The sequence below is a fragment of the Leucoraja erinacea genome, chromosome 19, assembly GCF_028641065.1.
Source record: "Leucoraja erinacea ecotype New England chromosome 19, Leri_hhj_1, whole genome shotgun sequence".
Lineage (NCBI taxonomy): Eukaryota > Metazoa > Chordata > Chondrichthyes > Rajiformes > Rajidae > Leucoraja > Leucoraja erinaceus.
Window position 1 is genome coordinate 3,820,143 of NC_073395.1, and position 20,738 is coordinate 3,840,880.

The 20,738-nt window shown below is 47.6% G+C and overlaps 1 protein-coding gene across 1 annotated transcript in view; it reads right to left on the reverse strand.

Annotated features, from left to right (window-relative positions):
• agk (acylglycerol kinase) overlaps positions 1 to 20,738 on the reverse strand; it is a 36,812-nt gene that overhangs the window by 2,099 nt on the left and 13,975 nt on the right. The window contains exons 6-14 of the mRNA XM_055650099.1: positions 18,812 to 18,844; positions 17,207 to 17,301; positions 14,243 to 14,312; positions 12,456 to 12,535; positions 11,124 to 11,181; positions 8,083 to 8,230; positions 6,779 to 6,876; positions 5,567 to 5,637; positions 1,760 to 1,844 (exon numbers count right to left, since the gene is read on the reverse strand). Of these exons, the coding sequence (XP_055506074.1) occupies positions 1,760 to 1,844; positions 5,567 to 5,637; positions 6,779 to 6,876; positions 8,083 to 8,230; positions 11,124 to 11,181; positions 12,456 to 12,535; positions 14,243 to 14,312; positions 17,207 to 17,301; positions 18,812 to 18,844 (738 nt within the window). The remainder of the gene's footprint in view (positions 1 to 1,759; positions 1,845 to 5,566; positions 5,638 to 6,778; positions 6,877 to 8,082; positions 8,231 to 11,123; positions 11,182 to 12,455; positions 12,536 to 14,242; positions 14,313 to 17,206; positions 17,302 to 18,811; positions 18,845 to 20,738) is intronic.

Genomic DNA, 20,738 nt, shown 5'->3' on the forward strand with positions numbered 1-20,738 from the left:
TATTCACCACTCTCTCTGTAAAAAATGATGTTCTCATTCTCATACAGGCTTCACATGTCGCCTGTATGGTCGTGAGTCGTCTCCTCAGTCACCCAAAGAGTCGAAGGGTCTTTCTGGTCGCCGCTGGATTTTCAACATGTTGAGAATATTCGGCCACCTGCAACGGTCTACGACGGGTGCCGGCAGTCGCCGAAAAAAACCGCGTAAGTGGGACAGTCGCCCGTAAAAGTAACTGGAAGATTGAGGGGAAACTAGCCAATGTTTTCCACCACATAACAGCAATGTACATAGTGGTCGTTCACAAATGATCAATCCAATTGAAAAACTCATCATGAAGGCATTCTATTCCCCCTTCTTAATGCTGTTCCTCTTTAGGAAATGGCATTCAAATCTCCGAGTTTGCTGGAAAATCGAAGGTAGACAAAAAAGCTGGAGAAACTCAGCGGGTGCAGCAACATCTATGTGGAGCGAAGGAAATAGGCAACGTTTCGGGCCGAAACCCGGAAGGGTTTCGGCCCGAAACGTTGCCTATTTCCTTCAGGGTTACGGCCCGAAACGTTGCCAATTTCCTTCGCTCCGTAGATGCTGCTGCACCCGCTGACTTTCTCCAGCATTTTTGTCTATCTTCTACTCTCTGATCTGTGACAGCCCAGAATTAAGGCAGCCAGCGTAAATTTAGCCCAAGTGCCGGCAGCCAAATCTCGGTGGAATGTTAAAAGCCAAAAGTGCGCAGAGTTTGCACTCAGCTGCCTTGAGTTATTACTGGGCAGGATTTCCCCCGCTTGTATTCTAGTGTGCAGCGATGATAATGCAGCTTACAAGACCCCCAGCAGGTTACTTGGAGGTCTGAGTGTCTGACAGCACGGAAACAGGCCCCTCGGCCCAACCTGCCCCATCTACACTAGTCCCACCTACCTGTCTTTGGCCCAATGTTAATAGCAAGGGCATTCTTGCAATTGAGGGAGTGCAGCGTAGGTTTACAAGGTTAATTCCCGGGATGGCAGGACTGTCGTAGGCTGAGAGAATGGAGCGGCTGGGCTTGTACACTCTGTGGAGTTCAGAAGGATGAGAGGGTATCTCATTGAAACATATAAGATTGTAAAGGTTTTGGACACGCTAGAGGCAGGAAACATGTTCCCGATGTTGGGGGAGTACAGAACCAGGGGCCACAGTTTAAGAATAAGGGGTAAGCCATTTAGAATGGAGACGAGGAAACACTTTTTCTTACAGAGAGTGGTGAGTCTGTGGAATTCTCTGCCTCAGTGGGCGGTGGAGGCCTGTTCTCTGGATGCTTTCAAGAGAGAGCTAGATGGGGCTCTTAAAAATAGCGGAGTCAGGGAATATGGGGAGAAGGCAGGAACGGGGTACTGATTGGGGATGATCAGCCATGATCACATTTAATGGCAGTGCTGGTTCGAAGGGCCGAATGGCCTACTCCTGCACCTGTTGTCTATTGTCTAACAAGTCCCATCTACACGAGTCCCACCTGCCTGTGTTCGGCCCATATTCCTCTAAACCCATCCTATCCATGTACCTGTCTAAATGTTTCATAAATGTTGCGATAGTCCCTGCCTCAACCACCTCCTCTGGCAGCTTATTCCATTCACGCCCCACCCTTTAATAGGAGCCCCTCAGGTTCCTATTAAATCTTTCCCCCCCCTCACCTTAAATCTATGTCACCTGGTTCTTGATTCCCCTACTCTGTGACTCTTCTTCAATCTTTGTAGTGTACAGGGAAAGGAAGCAGGGCCTTACTTACCTCTGGGAGGTGTAATTTGCAGAGACTGGCTTGGAGGATGTGGCTGCCTTCAGGGCATGAGAACGGGTCAGTCAACTTCTGGCTCCTGTTAATGGATCAAGGAAGAAATGAGCAACTTGTATCACAAGAGTGTTTAAGAAGGAACTGCAGATGCTGGAAAATTGAAGGTACATAAATAGGCTGGAGAAACTCAGCGGGTGCAGCAGCATCTATGGAGCGAAGGAAATAGGCAATGTTTCGGACCGAAACCCTGAAGGAAAAAGGCAACGTTTCGGCCCGAAACCCTTCTGGGTTTCGGCCCGAAACGTTGCCTTTTTCCTTCAGGGTTTCAGTCCGAAACGTTGCCTATTTCCTTCAGGGTTTCGGTCCGAAATGTTGCCTATTTCCTTCGCTAAATAGATACTGCTGCACCCACTGAGTTTCTCCAGCTTTTTTGTGTACCTTGTATCACAGTGCTCCTTTGTTGTTTCTAGACGCACAGGGAATGAATCGAACTACATGAGTGGGGCTGTTATCAATCTTCAGGCTTGTACCTACTTCCTTGAAAGGATAGATAGATAGACAGATAGACAAATAGACAGATAGACAGATAGCCAGCCTTTATTGTCATTCAGACCGAAGTCTGAACGAAATTGCAGCAGTCACACATATAATACAATAAAAACAACAATAAACACACAGTAACATCCACCACAGTGTCCACCCAGCATCTCCTCACTGTGGGAGGCAAAAGTCTTAGATAGCAGATTCCATATGCACCTCCAGACTCAGGAACAGCTTCATCCCCAGAGCCATCGCTGCTCTGAACCAGCCCTGCTGAGTGCCCCCCCCCACCCTCACCCCCACAAACTGTATTCACGCACATCGACCCGGCACCGACATATTTGCACTTACTGTCCTTTTAAAAAATTAAAAAATCATGTTTCTCGGGGTATCTAAATCTACATTTTATGACCAGAAGGTTAAGGGGGGCTTGGTAGAGGGTTTTTTAAAATGATGAGAGGGATAGACAGAGTTGACGTGGAAAAGCTTTTCCCACTGAGAGTAGGGAAGATTCAACGAAAGGGGACATGACTTGAGAATTAAGGGACTGAAGTTTAGGGGTAACATGAGGGGGAACTTCTTTACTCAGAGAGTGGTAGCTGTGTGGAATGAGCTTCCAGTGAAGGTGGTGGAGGCAGGTTCGTTTTTATCATTTAAAAAATAAATTGGATAGTTATATGGATGGGAAGGGAATGGAGGGTTATGGTCTGAGCGCAGGTATATGGGACTAGGGGAGATTATGCGTTCGGCACGGACTAGAACGGTCGAGATGGCCTGTTTCCGTGCTGTAATTGTTATATGGTTATATGGTTATTCGTTGTTTAAGATATGACTATCGGATGGAAGCCGTATACCAAATCTCGTTGCACCTATGTGCAATAACATTGAAAGATATTATTATTATTATATTATTATTATTATTATGTTGATAACGATTCTCTTGAGCTTCTACAGGAGTACGGTAGAGAGCATCGCGGCCTGCTTCAGCCACTCGAACATTACAACAAGTGGGGAACGCTGCCCAGTACATCACAGGTACTGACCTCCCCACCATCAAAGGCACTGTCACAACAAGGCTGCCAGCATCATCGTGGACCCACACCAACAATCCACTCTCTCATCTCACTCCATGCAGGAAAAATGTTCCCAATGTTGGGCGAGTCCAGAACCAGGGGCCACACACACAGTCATAGAATAAAGGTGAGGTCATTTAAGACTGAGGTGAGAAAAAACTTTTTCACCCAGAGAGTTGTGAATTTGTGGAATTCCCTGCCACAGAGGGCAGTGGAGGCCAAGTCACTGGATGGATTTAAGAGAGAGTTAGATAGAGCTCTAGGGGCCAGTGGAGTCAAGGGATATGGGGAGAAGGCAGGCACGGGTTATTGATCGGGGACGATCAGCCATGATCACAATGAATGGCGGTGCTGGCTCGAAGGGCCGAATGGCCTCCTCCTGCACCTATTTTCGGGAAGAAAGTACAGGAGCCTGAAAACCGTGACCTCCAGGTTCAGAAACAGCTTCTTCCCAACAACCTTCAGGCTCTTGAACACTACAAACTCCAACTAAACCCTGAACAACAAACTACCGAGTTTGCACTAGGGACTTTGTTTTGTTTTTGCACTATATTGGGTTTTTTTTTAATGAATTGTATTTTTTTTTGTTTGGGTTATTATATCATCTACTGAGCGCTGTGTTTACAACCTGTGCTGCTGCTGCTGCTGCTGCTGCTGCTGCTGCTGCTGCTGCAAGTAAGAATTTCATTTAATAAATACAAAAATACAATACCAATATGTTGTAAAAATATGTAGGACTGTCAAATGCTGAGAGAATGGAGCGGCTGGGCTTGTGTACTCTGGAGTTTAGAAGACTGAAAGGGGATCCGGTATTTTGTTGGTTCACATGCTTGATCAATGGTGTTTTATCATTAATTATTAGTGTCATTCATAACTGTCACTGTATGTCATGTTGTTACTTGTGGGTGGAGCACCAAGGCAAATTCCTTGTATGTGAATACTTGGCCAATAAACTTACTTACTTACTTACTTATTGAAACATATAAGATAATTAAGGGTTTGGACACGCTAGAGGCAGGAAACATGTTCCCGATGTTGGCGGAGTCCCTGGTTCTGGACTCTCCCAACATCAGGAACATGTTTCCTGCCTCTAGCGTGTCCAAACCCTTAACAATATATGTTTCAATGAGATATCCTCTCATCCTTCCAAACTCCAGAGTGTACAAGCCCAGCTGCTCCATTCTCTCAGGATATGACAGCCCCGCCATCCCGGGAATTAACCTTGTGAACCTACGCTGCACTCCCTCAATAGCAAGAAAATGAACCTGGTCAGCTGTCTGAGTGCAACAGCTCATAGAAACATAGAAATTAGGTGCAGGAGTAGGCCATTCGGCCCTTCGAGCCTGCACCGCCATTCAATATGATCATGGCTGATCATCCAACTCAGTATCCCGTACCTGCCTTCTCTCCATACCCCCTGATCCCCTTAGCCACAAGGGCCACATCTAACTCTCTCTTAAATATAGCCAATGGACTGGCCTCGACTACCCTCTGCGGCAGAGAGTTCCAGAGATTCACCACTCTCTGTGTGAAAAAAGTTCTTCTCATCTCGGTTTTAAAGGATTTCCCCCTTATCCTTAAGCTGTGACCCCTTGTCCTGGACTTCCCCAACATCGGGAGCAATCTTCCTGCATCTAGCCTGTCCAACCCCTTAAGAATTTTGTAAGTTTCTATAAGATCCCCTCTCAATCTCCTAAATTCTAGAGAGTATAAACCAAGTCTATCCAGTCTTTCTTCATAAGACAGTCCTGACATCCCAGGAATCAGTCTGGTGAACCTTCTCTGCACTCCCTCTATGGCAATAATGTCTTTCCTCAGATTTGGAGACCAAAACTGTACGCAATACTCCAGGTGTGGTCTCACCAAGACCCTGTACAACTGCATTAGAACCTCCCTGCTCCTATACTCAAATCCTTTTGCTATGAAAGCTAATATACCATTCGCTTTCTTCACTGCCTGCTGCACCTGCATGCCTACTTTCAATGACTGGTGTACCATGACACCCAGGTCTCGCTGCATCTCCCCTTTTCCTAGTCGGCCACCAGTTAGATAATAGTCTGCTTTCCTGTTTTTGCCACCAAAATGGATAACCGCACATTTATCCACATTATACTGCACTTTTCAAGGCAGATCTTCCACAAGCTGAGCTGCGAACGGGAACACAGATAAAGCAGAACACAACAACACTCACCCCATGGTGACAAACTGCATCTTGCTGACAGTGTCTGGGTCAATACAGATGTTCATGGCATCTTCAGAGCGCTGCAGAACAAAGCAATACGTCACGGAGCTGCTTACTCACGATGTCACTGTTAAACTCTCCATGCATGTTGTGGGTGTGGTAGAGTGCGGCTGGAATGCACTGCTCAGTGTACATGTATTATCGGGAATAAATGCTTTTGGCACAATCATTCCCCAATCACACACAGACAAGTCATGGGCGGCACGGAGGCGCAGTGCTGGAGTTGCTGCCGTACAGCGCCAGAGACCCGGGTTCCATCCTGGGAGGAATCCGGAGCACCCGGAGAAAACTCACTCGGTAACGGGGAGAGCGTGAAAACTCCATACAGACAGCACCCGTACGGGTGCTGTCTGTATGGAGTTTTTACGTTCTCCCCGTTACCGAGTGAGTTTTCTCCAGGCGCTCCGGTTTCCTCCCACCACTCCAAATACAATACAATACAAGGCCATTTTGCCCTTCAATGTGATCATGGCTGATCATCCCCAATCAGTACCCCGTTCCTGCCTTCTCCCCATATCACCTGACTCCGCTATTTTTTTAAGAGCCCTATCTCGCTCTCTCTTGAAAGCATCCAGAGAACCTGCCTCCACCGCCCTCTGAGGCAGAGAATTCCACAGACTCACCACTCTCTGTGAGAAAAAGTGTTTCCTCGTCTCCGTTCTAAGTGGCTTACTCCTTATTCTTAAACTGTGTGTGGCCCCTGGTTCTGGACTCCCCCCAACATCGGGAACATATTTCCTGCCTCCAGCGTGTCCAAACCCTTAATAATCTTATATGTTTCAATGAGATGCCCTCTCATCCTTCTAAACTCCAGAGTGTACAAGGCTTAATTCTCCTTAACAATCTTATACGTACGGGTTTGTAGGTTAATTGGCTTCGATAAACATTGTAAATTGTCTCTAGTGTGTATGACAGAGCTGGTGTACGGGGGATCGCTGGTCGGCGCGGATTCAGTGGGCCGAAGGGCCTGTTTCCGCGCTGTATCTCTAAATTAAACAACACATACACTCATAGAAACATAGAAAATAGATGCAGGAGGAGGCCATTCGGCTCTTCGAGCCTGCACCGCCATTCATTGTGATCATGGCTGATCGTCCCCTATCAATAATAACGTGGGGTTTGACCGCAAGTGGTTGCTCCCGTCCCCGGCAATGCCCTCACCTTGAGATGGACATGTTTGTTGAGGGTGCTGATGGTCACCTCCGCGGTGGGCTTCTCCACCTCCTCCCACACCAACGGCTCCACCGGCTCCACACTCACTGCGGCCACAAGAACAAAGTCAGAGTCTCCTCCAACAACCACCTCTCAACAACAAGCAGAACTAGATTCAAAAGTCAAGAGTCAAGAGAGTTTAGGACAATGAAATTCTTGCTTTGCTTCAGCACAACAGAACATAGTAGACATTTACTACAGAACAGATCAGTGTGTCCATATACCATTCTATAAATATATACACACATGAATAAATAAACTGATAAAGTGCAAATAACAGATAATAGCTATTAATGTTCAGAGTTTTGTCCGAGCCAGGTTTAATAGCCTGATGGCTGTGGGGAAGTAGCTATTCCTGAACCTGGTCGTTGCAGTCTTCAGGCTCCTGTACCTTCTACCTGAAGGTAGCGGGGAGATGAGTGTGTGGCCAGGATGGTGTGGGTCCTTGATGATGCTGCCAGCCTTTTGGAGGCAGCGACTGCGATAGATCCCCTCGATGGAAGGGAGGTCAGAGCCATAGGAAGGAACTGCAGATGCAGGTTTACACTGAAGATGAGACACAAAATGGTGGAGTTGTGGCGCCTTCACACCTGCGTTGGTGTTGCGCACAGACCGTCACTGCTGGCCACTCGCCAGCAGCCTCACGAGAAAGGCCGAGCCACAAGAGCTCAATAGCAACTCCATGGCTAGACGCACTAATTGGAATTGTATACACAGGGGTTATGATGGTGAGACTGTAGGTAAAAGGGGCTTGTGGAATAAACAAGACACAAGATGACCGGCTCAGTCACGTGTCGTTTGTTCTTTGCTCCCTGTCGTGGGATTCAGTAGACCCTACAGAGTAACTCAGCGGGACAGGCAGCATCTCTGGAGAGAAGGAATGGGTGATGGCTCGGGTCGAGAAGGCCTGTCCCGCTGAATTACTCCAGCATTTTGTGTCTACAATCAGAACTGGCTCACCTTCTTCTCAGCTTCCGTATTAAATTTTGTTTGACAGTGTTCGTAAAGAAACCTTAAAACATTTAAACGATTTCAACATGTCATGTTAGGTAAGTTGCTGCTAAAGAATTAGTTTGATCGCTGTTTTTATTTTTATTTTTAACCTTTCTCACTGATGGGAGAGCACGGGAAAGAGAGGGGAAAAAAGAGAGAGAAAGAGAGAGAGAGAAAAGCGAGAGAGAGAACAGCAAATTCATTTCAAGTGCACAACTGGGTGGCTGCGCAAAAAACGTTTGAAGACTCAAGCAGCTCACCCTCTTTGGGAGTTGCCCAGTACAGCTCCAGCCGCCTGAGTATCCGTCGCCACAGGCTGGGCCGTGACAGATTCTCGAGGGGTGGTGTCGGTGGTATCTCAGTGGGGCCCAGGTATTCGATGGAGGCCTGTCGAGTGGGTGGCCAAGTCTGGACAGCAAAAACAGACACATAGCACGCTGTTAATAACATCTATACCCGGCTCAGGCTGAATGCCATTATAGCACTGCAGTGTCAAACCTGAAATGCAGTTGAAATACGAAACGTTCGATCCAGACTACAGGTGCTGTCAGTGCGGAGTTTGCATGTTCTCCCAGTGACCGGCGTGGGTTTGCTCCGGTTTCCTCACACACTCCAAAGATGTGCAGGTTTGTAGGGTAATTGGCTTTAGTACAAATTGTAAATTCTCCCTAGTGTGTGTGGCATAGTGCCATAGTGTGTGGCATAGTGCTAGTGTGTGTGGCATAGTGCTAGTGTGTGTGGCACAGTGCTAGTGTGTGTGGCACAGTGCTAGTGTGTGTGGCACAGTGCTAGTGTGTGTGGCATAGTGCTAGTGTGTGTGGCATAGTGGTGCTAGTGTGTGTGGCATAGTGCCAGTGTGGCATAGTGCTAGTGTGTGTGGCAGTGCGAGTGTGTGTGGCATAGTGGTGCTAGTGTGTGTGGCATAGTGCTAGTGTGTGTGGCATAGTGCTAGTGTGTGTGTGTGGCATAGTGCTAGTGTGTGTGGCACAGTGCCAGTGTGTGTGGCAGTGCTAGTGTGTGTGGCTAGTGCTAGTGTGTGTAGTGGGCAGTGTGTGTGCATAGTGCTAGTGTGTGTGGCATAGTGCCAGTGTGTGTGGCATAGTGCTAGTGTGTGTGGCATAGTGCTAGTGTGTGTGGCAGTGGTGCTAGGGTGTGTGGCACAGTGCTAGGGTGTGTGGCTAGTGTGTGTGTGGCATAGTGCTAGTGTGTGTGGCATAGTGCTAGTGTGTGTGGCATAGTGGTGCTAGTGTGTGTGGCATAGTGCTAGTGTGTGTGGCATAGTGCCAGTGTGTGTGGCATAGTGGTGCTAGTGTGTGTGGCATAGTGCTAGTGTGTGGGGCACAGTGCTAGTGTGTGTGGCATAGTGGTAGTGTGTGTGGCACAGTGCTAGTGTGTGTGGCATAGTGCTAGTGTGTGTGGCATAGTGCTAGTGTGTGTGGCATAGTGCTAGTGTGTGTGGCATAGTGCTAGTGTGTGTGGCATAGTGCTAGTGTGTGTGGCATAGTGCTAGTGTGTGTGGCATAGTGCTAGTGTGCGTGGCATAGTGGTGCTAGTGTGTGTGGCATAGTGCTAGTGTGTGTGCTAGTGGTGTGTGGCATAGTGGTGCTAGTGTGTGTGGCATAGTGCTAGTGTGTGTGGCACAGTGTGTGTGTGGCATAGTGCTAGTGTGTGTGGCATAGTGCCAGTGTGTGTGGATTGATGGTCGGCACGGAGTCGGTGGGTGGAAGCGTCTCTTTCCGCGAGTTCTCTCTTAAAAATAGCGGAGTCAGGGGATATGGGGAAAAGGCAGGAACGGGGTACTGGGGATGATCAGCCATGATCACATTGAATGGCGGCGCTGACTCGAAGGGCCGAATGGCCTACTCCTGCACCTATTGTCTAGTGAGAAGGTAGAATGAGTTTCAGAATAAGGGAGGTAGACACAAAATGCTGGAGCAACTCAGCGGGTGAGGCAGCATCGGAGATGCTGCCTCACCCGCTGAGTTACTCCAGCATTTTGTGTCTACCTTCGATTTTACCAGCATCTGCAGTTCTTTCTTGCACATTCAGGATAGGGGATGCAAAGACGGCACAGTGGCGCAGCGGAAGGTTTGCTGTCTTATGGACCTTGCAGACCCGGGTTCGGTCCTGACCGCTGGTCCACGCCCGGCCATCAATCGCCTGTTCGCGCTAGTCCTACGTGATCCCATCCACTTTACGTTCATCGTTACCCCATCTGCGTTTCTCATCCACTTCCTCCACACTGGGGGAACAATTCACAGAGGGGCCATCTAACCTGCGCGTCTTTCGGGACGTGGCTAGGAAACCGGAGCACCCGGAAGGAACCCACGGGGCCACAGGGAGAGCGTGCAAACTCCACACAGACAGCACCCAAGGTCAGGATCTCTGGCGCGGTATGGCAGCAGCTCTGCCACGGTGCTGCCCTGCCGATATTAAAATGTACAATCAGAGTTATTACTTGTGAACATTTTGTTAGCTCCTCTGTAACTGATTAATTCAGATCAAAGCAGACGCTGTTAATTGCTTAACATTCCATCCTTTGCGCAAATATCTTGTTAGCCCTTCTATAAATGATTCATTGAGATTGAGCCTAAAGTGGTTAATGGCTTAACATTCCATCCATGATCCACTTGATCTAGGTCCTTTTCATTACAATGTTAGTCGACTTATCCAGTAGCATCGATATCGCCCCATTGGAAAAGTAAAATAGACCTTAAAGGGCCTGTCCCACTTACGCGATATTTTTCGGTGACTTGCCAGCAGCCGCCATTGGTCGCCGAAGATTTTCGAAGGTAGACAAAATTGCTGGAGAAACTCAGCGGGTGCAGCAGCATCTGTGGAGCGAAGGAAGTAGGCAACGTTTCGGGCCGAAACCCTGAAGGAAATAGGTAACGTTTCGGCCCGAAACGTTACCTATTTCCTTCGCTCCATAGATGCTGCCGCACCCGCTGAGTTTCACCAGCACTTTTGTCTACCTTAAACTGTGACCCCTTGTTCTGGACTTCCTGGAAACCCGGAAGGGTTTCAGCCCGAAACGTTGCCTATTTTCTTCTGGGTTTCGGCAACGTTTCGGGCCGAAACCCTGAAGGAAATAGGCAACGTTTCGGGACGAAACCCTTCCGGGTTTCGGCCCAAAACGTTACCTATTTCCTTCGCTCCATAGATGCTGCCGCACCCGCTGAGTTTCTCCAGCACTTTTGTCTACCTTCGATTTTCCAGCATCTGCAGTTCCTTCTTGAACACATCGCATCGACCCTAATCACAGCTCAAAAAACGGGAAGGTTAAAAATCACGCACTCACTTGAATTATACTAATCAGATGACAAGCCTTGTCCTTGAGGGGCCCAAGATACCAATATCTGCAGTGGGATAAAATGGAAAGAACGCTGTGAATGCATTAAAAACATTTATTATTGAACACAAATACTGGGCAGTACATTAGGAGCCAGACTATAGTAAACAGCATTAAGGCCACACACATATTTATATTGTGTCTTGCACAATCCTGGGCTTCCCGACCAAAACAATATTTTGATAATGTAAGCTGTGGGCTTGTTATATGTTAGAAACTTACAAAATTCTTAAGGGGTTGGACAGGCTGGACGCAGGAAGATTGTTCCCGATGTTGGAGAAGTCCAGAACAAGGGGTCACAGGGTGAGGATAAGGGGGAAGTCTTTTAGGACCGAGATGAGAATTTTATTTTTCACACAGAGAGACAATAGACAATAGGTGCAGGAGGAGGCCATTTGGCCCTTCCATTCAATGTGATCATGGCTGGTCATCCACAATCAGTACCCCGTTCCTGTCTTCTCCCCATATCCCCTGACTCCGCTATCTTTAAGAGCCCTATCTAGCTCTCTCTTGAAAGCATCCAGAGAACCGGCCTCCACCGCCCTCTGAGGCAGAGAATTCCACAGATTCACAACTCTCTGTGTGAAGAATTGTTTCCTCATCTCCGATCTAAATGGCTTACCCCTTATTCTTAAACTGTGGCCCCTGGTTCTGGACTTTCCCAACATCAGGACCATGTTTCCTGCCTCCAGTGTGTCCAACCTCTTAGATGCTGCTGCACCCGCTGAGTTTCTCCAGCTTTTTTGTGTAACCTTCGATTCTCCAGCATCTGCAGTTCCCTCTTAAACACTGTGTATACTCTACTGCGTTATCTCTTCAAGATATGCCCACCTTGAAGAAGTTCTCCTCTTCTCTCTGGAGACAGTTTCACAACCTCCTCTCTAACTGTCCCCCATCTGTGATACAAGCCCAGCCGCTCCATTTTCTTGTCACCCATATGACAGTCCCGCCATTTCGGGAACGTTGCCTAACCTTGTCCATAACCTGCGCTGCGCTCCAGCTTTTTTGTGTAACCTCAATAGCAATGTCTCCTCTCATCCTTCTAAATTCCAGAGTGGCCAGCAGCGAGCCATGAATTCCTTGTAAAGTCAAAGCAATGTCTGATTGTGCAGCAGCACGTCAAATAGTATTGTGGACAGAAATAGTAATTGTCCTCATCACCCTGGAATTTAAGGAATAAAGCATTGCACAGTGTGAAATGTAATTTTACAAATGAGATACAGATGAATCATTCATTGCCCTGGCTGGGTTTCTCCACTGACTTATGAGCAAGTCTCTTACTTGGGGAGTTTGGCAGCAGCATCCCTGTACGCTCCCCACCGCAACCCAGTCACTGCAAACACCGGACGATCTTTATCACCCTGGAAGCACATTGGGAGAAATCACATTTTAGAAGCTGCATTGAACAGGAGTTCACCACGGTTTAATGGATCCACAAAAGCATGCTCTTGTCATCAATAATACTTCAGTCTTTAAAGGGCCTGTCCCACTTACGCGACCATTACAGGCAACTGCTGGCACCCGCGAGAGGTCGCCGAAATTGTCAACATGTTCAAACTTCAGCGGCGACCAGCAAGACGCTACGTCTCTTTGGAGACCTCTCACGAACATACAGTACACTCTGGAGTTTACAAGGATGAGAGGGGATCTCTGGATGTTTTCAAGAAGAATACATATAAGCCATTTGTAAAGGGGATATGGGGAGAAGGCAGGCGGGGAACTGATTGGGGATGATCATTCATGATCACAGAGGGCCGAATAGCCTACTCCTGCTGAGGCTGTAGAGAACGTTCTCCTCTGCCTGTATGTTCGTGAGAGGTCTCCAAAGCTCTTAAAAAATAGCGGAGTCAGGGGATATGGGGAGAAGGCAGGAACGGGGAACTGATTGGGGATGATCAGCCATGATCACATTGAATGGCGGTGCTGGCTCGAAGGGCCGAATAGCCTACTCCTGCACCTATTGTCTATTGTCTACAGGCTGTATGGTCATGAACGTTCTCCTATGGCTGTGAGAGATAACCAGGGGTCGTCTGTATGTTCGTGAGAGGTCTCCAAAGAGTCGTAGCGTCTTTCTGGTCGTAGCTAAATTTTCAACATGTTGAAAATTTCGGCAACCTCTCACGGGTGCTGGCAGTCGCCTGTAAAAGTCGTGTAAGTGGGACAGGCCCTTAACTTGCGCTCCCTGTGAAACTTCCATTCCATACTGCTTTCAATATTACTGACTCTCATGTTAGAAGATTAGTTTAGTTTAGCGATTCAGCAAGGAAACAGGCCATTCAGTCTGGAGAAGGGTCTCGACCCGAAACGTCACCCATTCCTTCTCTCCAGAGATGCTGCCTGTCCCGCTGTGTTACTCCAGCATTTTGTGTGTATCTTCGGTTTAAACCAGCATCTGCGGTTCCTTCCTACACATCCACTCCACGCCGCACATCAATCACTCATCCACACTAGTTCTGTGTTATCCCACTTTCTCACCCACTCCCCACACACCAGGGGCAATTTACACAGGGGCCAATTAACATGCAAAACCGCACGCCTTCGAGATGTGGGGGAAAACCCAGAGGAAACCCACTCGGTCACAGGGAGAACGTGCAAACTCTGCACAGACAGCACCCGAGGTCGGGGCCAAACTTGGCTCTCTGGTGCCGTCAGCTCAAAGTGGGACGAATAAAGTTTGTGTGAACTATTCACTGAATTACTGTAATCGTATCTAAAGCTTGCATCTTCAAACAATAGCCGGCCATGTCATCTTTTCAGTGAGTAAGTGAGTCAGTACGTTTATTGTCCAAGTATTCACATACAAGGAATTTGTCTTGGGTTTTCAACCATAAAGCAGAGATTTGGTCATTATTTAGCATGTTTTCTACATGAGAGATTGCAAGAACTGCAGTCACATTTAGTTCCAATGTAAGATCAAAGTCAGCATTAGAATGCTCACTGAAAATCGCATGCTATCCATTTGCAGTTTTTAAATGCGGTTCAAATAAGGAGTCAAACGACGGTGTTACTGGTCATTCTTTACGACGTCACAAACACTAGGAATTGCTGGGAAACTGGTCGGTTCTTACCTGTATTTCCAATACGTCCAGCGACACAGTCTCGCCTTTCACGATTGCAAGCGTGGCGTTTAAAATGTGCCTGCAAGGCACAGCAAAGGAAAGGTGATGAGGGTACAAGCACAGGGTACAAACACAGTGACATCTTATAGACAATAGACAATAGGTGCAGCAGTAGGCCATTCGGCCCTTCGAGCCAGCACTGCCATTTAATGTGATCATGGCTGATCATTCCCAATCAGTACCCCGTTCCTGCCTTCTCCCCATATCCCCTGACTCCGCTATCTTTAAGAGCCCTATCTAGCTCTCTCTTGAAAGTGTCTAGAGAACCGGCCTCCACTGCCCTCTGAGGCAGAGAATTCCACAGACTCACAATTCTCTGTGTGAAAAAAGTGTTTCCTCGTCTCCGTTCTAAATGGCTTTCCCCTTATTCTTAAACTGTGGCCCCTGGTTCTGGGCTCCCCCAACATCGGGAGCATGTTACCTGCCCCTAGCGTGTCCAAACCCTTAACAATCTTATATGTTTCAATGAGATACCCACTCATCCGTCTAAATTCCAGAGTGTACAAGCCCAGCCGCTCCATTCTCTCAGCATATGACAGTCCCGCCATCCAGGGGAATTAACCTGGTGAACCTACGCTGGAAGCCCTCAATAGCAAGAATGTCCTTCCTCAAATTTGGAGACCAAAACTGCACACAATACTCCAGCTGTGGTCTCACTAGGGCTCTGTACAACTGCAGAAGGTCTTCAGCAACATTAAACAGCACAACAATAGCCGTGGAACGGAACATAGAAACATAGAAAATAGGTGCAAGAGTAGGCCATTCGGCCCTTCGAGCCTGCACCGCCATTAGATATGATCATGGCTGATCATCCAACTCAGTATCCCATCCCTGCCTTCTCTCCATACCCCGATCCCTTTAGCCACAAGGGCCACATCTAACTCCCTCTTACATATATAGAACAGAACAGTACAGGTCACCCGATGACTGACTCAACTAATGCCACAACAGCATGATACAAGTTTTTAAAAGTTCGGCCGGTACATGAATAGGACAAAATGTGTTGGAAAGAACTGCAGGTGCTGGATTAAATCGAAGGTAGACGCAAAATGCTGGTGTACCTCAGAAGAAGGTACAGTCTGAAGAAGGGTCTCGACCCGAAACATCACCCATCCCTTCTCTCCAGATGCTGCCTGCCCGCTGAGTTACTCCAGCATTTTGTGTCTACATGGACAGGACAGGTTTGGAGGGATGTGGGCCAAATGCAGGCAGGTGGGACTAGTGTAGCTGGGACATGTTGGGCGGTGTGGGCAAGTTGGGCCGAAGGGCCTGTTTTCACACTCTATCACTCTATGACTCTAAGAGTCCATTTTTGTGCTTTATGACTCCAAGGCAAACAGTTTATCAGTGACAAATCTCAGCTAGGTCGGAAGGTTTTTAAAACTGGCCTTGGAGGCCAGGCAAGTAGAAGAATGTGGACGTCAGAAGTTTAAAAGGGGAAACAAACCAAAATAGTGTCGGCAAAGTTTGTTGTCTAATGTACCTGCTAAAAATAGGGATTCAGACAATTAAATAAACGATGCCCAGATCTGCCCAAGGATCACATCACAGTAACTTGTCCCTGGTGTCCAAGTCACATGTGAAACACAATCCTTGATCACAGTGAGAGTGGGAGCACACAGGAGTCCACACCAACACAAGCCATAGTTCTGAAGTTTAGAAGAATGGGGGGGGGGGGGGGGGGGGGGGGGACCTCATTGAAACATGCCAAATTGTGAAAGGCCTGGATAGAGTGGATGTGGAGAGGATGTTTCCACTAGTGGGAGAGTCTAGGACTGGACAGCACAGCCTCAGAATAAAAGGACGTACCTTTAGAAAAGAGATGAGGAGGAATTTCTTTAGACAGAGGGTGGTGAATCTGTGGAATTCATTGCCACAGATATCAATAGAGGCTAAGTCTTTGGGCATTTTTAAGGTAGAGATTGACAGATTCCTGATTAGAGCGCGTGTCAGGGGTTATGGGGAGAAGGCAGGAGAATGGGGTAGAGGGGGAGAGAGAGATCAGTCATGATTGAATGGCGGGGTAGACTTGATGGGCCGAATGACATCATTTTGTTCTTATGACTTATGAAACCAGCATCTTCCCGAGGCCAGATGAAGAAATTTCCTTCAGCTTCAATAGACAATAGGTGCAGGAGTAGGCCATTCGGCCCTTCGAGCCAGCACCGCCATTCAATGTAATGATGGCTGATCATCCTTCAATGGAATACTGACTGGTTAGCAGGCAACAAAAGCTTTTCACTGTACCTCACTACACGTAGCAATAAACTGAACTGAAACTTTCTCCATGTCAGGACAATTTAAAGCCCCAACCTATCCTGGTACCCATTTCACAAGAGTGAATATGTGGGAACGCAGTGTTGAACGGTGAATTCATCAATGCGTCAACACTGGGCCCACTACTTTCTTCCCCGCTCTCGTCAAACTGAGCACTCCGTTTTACACTATATCGCCGAACGTCCCTAATTAGTTCCACAAACTCCATCATTCCTTACAAGGAGAGAATTGAAACATTATCCAAAAGGCGGCAATTAGTTTACATGATTGGCAAAACTGGAATTTGTACTCCTGTCAGCGCTGCTGCCTCACACTGCCAGTGATCCCGACCCCCGGTGCTGCCGATGTGGAGTTTGCATGTTCTTTCTTGTGAGCACACGAGTTTCCTTTGATTTCCTCCCACATCCCAAAGACGCGCAGGTTTGTAGGTTAATTGGCCTCCGTAAAGTTCCCCCAAGTGTGTAGGGAGTGGGTGTGAAAATGTGGATAACGTTGAACTAGTGTGAACGGGCGATAGCTGGTGTGCCTAGACTCAGTGGGCCGAAGGGCAAGCTTCCACGCTGCATCTTTCAATCTATCATTACCTCCAATTAGCTGAACCTACGGTGAAATATTCCGTCACAAGGCAATACATACCTGGCCTGTTCTTTGTTGGTCGGGTACAGTGCCGGGCTCAAGGAATTCATCTTTCCCAAAGGAATAAATCCTATGGGGATCTTACTAAAGGTCGCCTGAAATAAAACAGAAGCATCTATCACATTCCTGGGATGTCAGGACTGTCTTATGAAGAAAGACTGGGTAGACTTGGTTTATACTCTCTAGAATTTAGGAGATTGAGAGGGGATCTTATAGAAACTTACAAAATTCTTAAGGGGTTGGACAGGCTAGATGCAGGAAGATTGTTCCCGATGTTAGGGAAGTCCAGGACAAGGGGTCACAGCTTAAGGATAAGGGGGAAATCCTTTAAAATCGAGATGAGAAGAACTTTTTTCACACAGAGAGTGGTGAATCTCTGGAACTCTCTGCCACAGAGGGTAGTTGAGGCCAGTTCATTGGCTATATTTAAGAGGGAGTTAGATGTGGCCCTTGTGGCTAAGGGGATCAGGGGGTATGGAGAGAAGGCAGGTACGGGATACTGAGTTGGATGATCAGCCATGATCATATTGAATGGCGGTGCAGGCTCGAAGGGCCGAATGGCCTACTCCTGCACCTAATTTCTATGTTTCTATGTTTCTATCTCTTTAGCGACTTCACTAGGGGGCAATGATGTCAAGATGATGAAAAATTGGAAGGTTTAAAGTCCCCGCCGCGCTGCAGACAGAAGCGCCATGCGTGCAACAGATTTGATTTTGCTATGTTTACGAAGGAACTGCAGATGCTGGAAAATCGAAGGTAGACAAAAGTGCTGGAGAAACTCAGCGGGTGCAGCAGCATCTATGGAGCGAAGGAAATAGGCAACTCGTAGCATCGGACGTAGACAAAACAGAGAAAATAGGTGCAGTAATAGGCCATTCGGCCCTTCGAGCCTGCACCGCCATTCAATATGATCATGGCTGATCATCCAACTCAATATCCTGTACCTGCTTTCTCTCCATACCCCCTGATCCCTTTAGCCACAAGGGCCACATCTAACTCCCTCTTAAATATAGCCAATGGACTGGCCTCAACTACCTTCTGTGGCAGAGAATTCCAGAGATTCACCACTCTCTGTGTGAAAAATGTGTTCCTCATCTCGGTCCTAAAAAACTTCCCCCTTATCCTTAAACTGTGACCCCTTGTTCTGGACTTCCTGGAAACCCGGAAGGGTTTCAGCCCGAAACGTTGCCTATTTTCTTCTGGGTTTCGGCAACGTTTCGGGCCGAAACCCTGAAGGAAATAGGCAACGTTTCGGGACGAAACCCTGAAGGAAATAGGCAACGTTTCGGGACGAAACCCTTCCGGGTTTCGGCCCGAAACGTTACCTATGTCCTTCGCTCTATAGATGCTGCTGCACCCGCTGAGTTTCTCCAGCACTTTTGTCTACCTTTGATGAATGAATGAATGAATGAATCTCTTTATTGTCATTGCACATGGTACAACGAAATTTAAAAGTCAATCCCACGGTGCGATTCACAAGAGCAATTTTAAATATATAAGATAAGGTAAAAATACATAAATATAAAAATGTTTACTATTACGGATTGTTCACAGTGGGAATGACAGGAGGGATATGAATCACCAACCACAACGCGAGCTGCTTACCTCATCCTCTCTGCGGAGAAGCCCAGTTATTACCTAACGTTAAAAAGAGAACAAGTAAGTACACAGATCCAGCATCAATACTCCTGAGGTATTTGTCGACAATGCCGGAGTTTCGGCAGATGCAATTTAAAGCTCCATTAGTGTCGGCTGCTATAAACACACATAACATTTCAGTATCGATATGCCAAAACCAACCTGCCACGAACACGTGCATGTTTGTACAGGGCCTTGGTGAGACCACACCTGGAGTATTGTGTACTCACGGAGTTTTTGGTCTCCTAATCTGAGGAAAGACATTCTTGCCATAGAGGGAGTACAAAGAAGGTTCGCCAGACTGATTCCTGGGATGTCAGGACTTTCAATTCAATTCAATTCAATTCAATTCAACTTTAATGTCATCGCACAAATACAAGTATCAGTACAACGAAATGCAGTTTTGCGTCAGTCCGTAGTAGTTGTACATAAAGAAAAACAAAAAAAAATAGAAAGAGGGAAGATACAGAATAATCAGGAAATACAGAATGATTAAACAAAGGGGACGGAGGGGCCGGAGAAATCTATCGGCGGGACTCCGAGTTCAGCAGTGTGATTGTGTTGTTGTAGAAGCTGTTCCTCATCCTACTAGTATGTGACCTGAGGCTCCTGTACTGCCTCCCTGATGGGAGGAGGGCAAACAGTCCATGGTTGGGGTGTGAGGGGTCTTTGATGATCTTCCCAGCCCGTCTCAGACACCGTTTTCGGTGGAGGGCATCCATGGCAGGGAGCGGGGCACCGATGATGTGCTGCGGGGTTTTCACCACCCGTTGTAGTGCCTTCCTGTCCGCAGCAGTGCAGCTGCTGTACCATACCATGAAGCAGGTGGTCAGGATACTCTCTATGGTACAGCGGTAAAAGTTGGTCAGGATCTGGGGGGACAGGTGGGCTTTCTTGAGCCTCCTAAGGAAGTAAAGGCGCTGCTGTGCCTTTTTGATCAGCTTTCATATGAAGAAAGACTGGATAGACTCGGCTTGTACTCGCTAGAATTTAGAAGATTGAGGGGGGATCTTATAGAAACTTTCTTAAGGGGTTGGACAGACTAGATGCAGGAAGCTTGTTCCCGATGTTGGGGAAGTCCAGAACAAGGGGTCACAGTTTAAGGGTAAGGGGGAAATCTTTTAGGACCGAGATGAGATAAACATTTTTCACACAGAGTGGTGAATCTGTGGAATTCTCTGCCACAGAAAGTAGCTTAGGCCAGTTCATTGGCTATATTTAAGAGGGAGTTAGATGTGGCCCTTGTGGCTAAAGGGATCAGGGGGTATGGAGAGAAGGCAGGTACAGGATACTGAGTTGGATGATCAGCCATGATCATATTGAATGGGGGTGCAGGCTCGAAGGGCCGAATGGCCTACTCTTGCACCTATTTTTTATGTTTGATTCTAATAGTAACCCTTTCTTCTTCCACGCGTTTGTCGTGTGATCAGAACAAATGAAGGTTAGGCTGTAAAAGTGCCGATTCCAATTATGAATATATCAAAGGATTAAAAGAAATAAACATCAACATGGGAATGAACTTCACTGGCTAGGTCATGGAGTCATCCACATGGAAACAGGCCATTCGGCCCAACTTGCCCATGCTCCACCTGCCTGTGTTTGGCCCATATCTCTACCTGACCCAGCACTACTGACTTTCTACACCATTGGTGAGATTCCCCGTAGCTACCGTGTGGCATCTACCTCACCGCCCCCCGCGCTGGTGACTCCTCAGTGCTGTTCGTCCTCCGTAGCCGAAGAAGACCATGACTTCAGTGGATTTTGTTTGTGGGTCCGGAGGTGACCGGTGAGACCGATCCGGGCCCCGGAAGTCTCGCCCGCACATGGGACACAGCTGAGCGGGCCCTGGGACTTCCACCCAGCTGCACGCGCTCCCGTGGTGATCCAGCCTCGC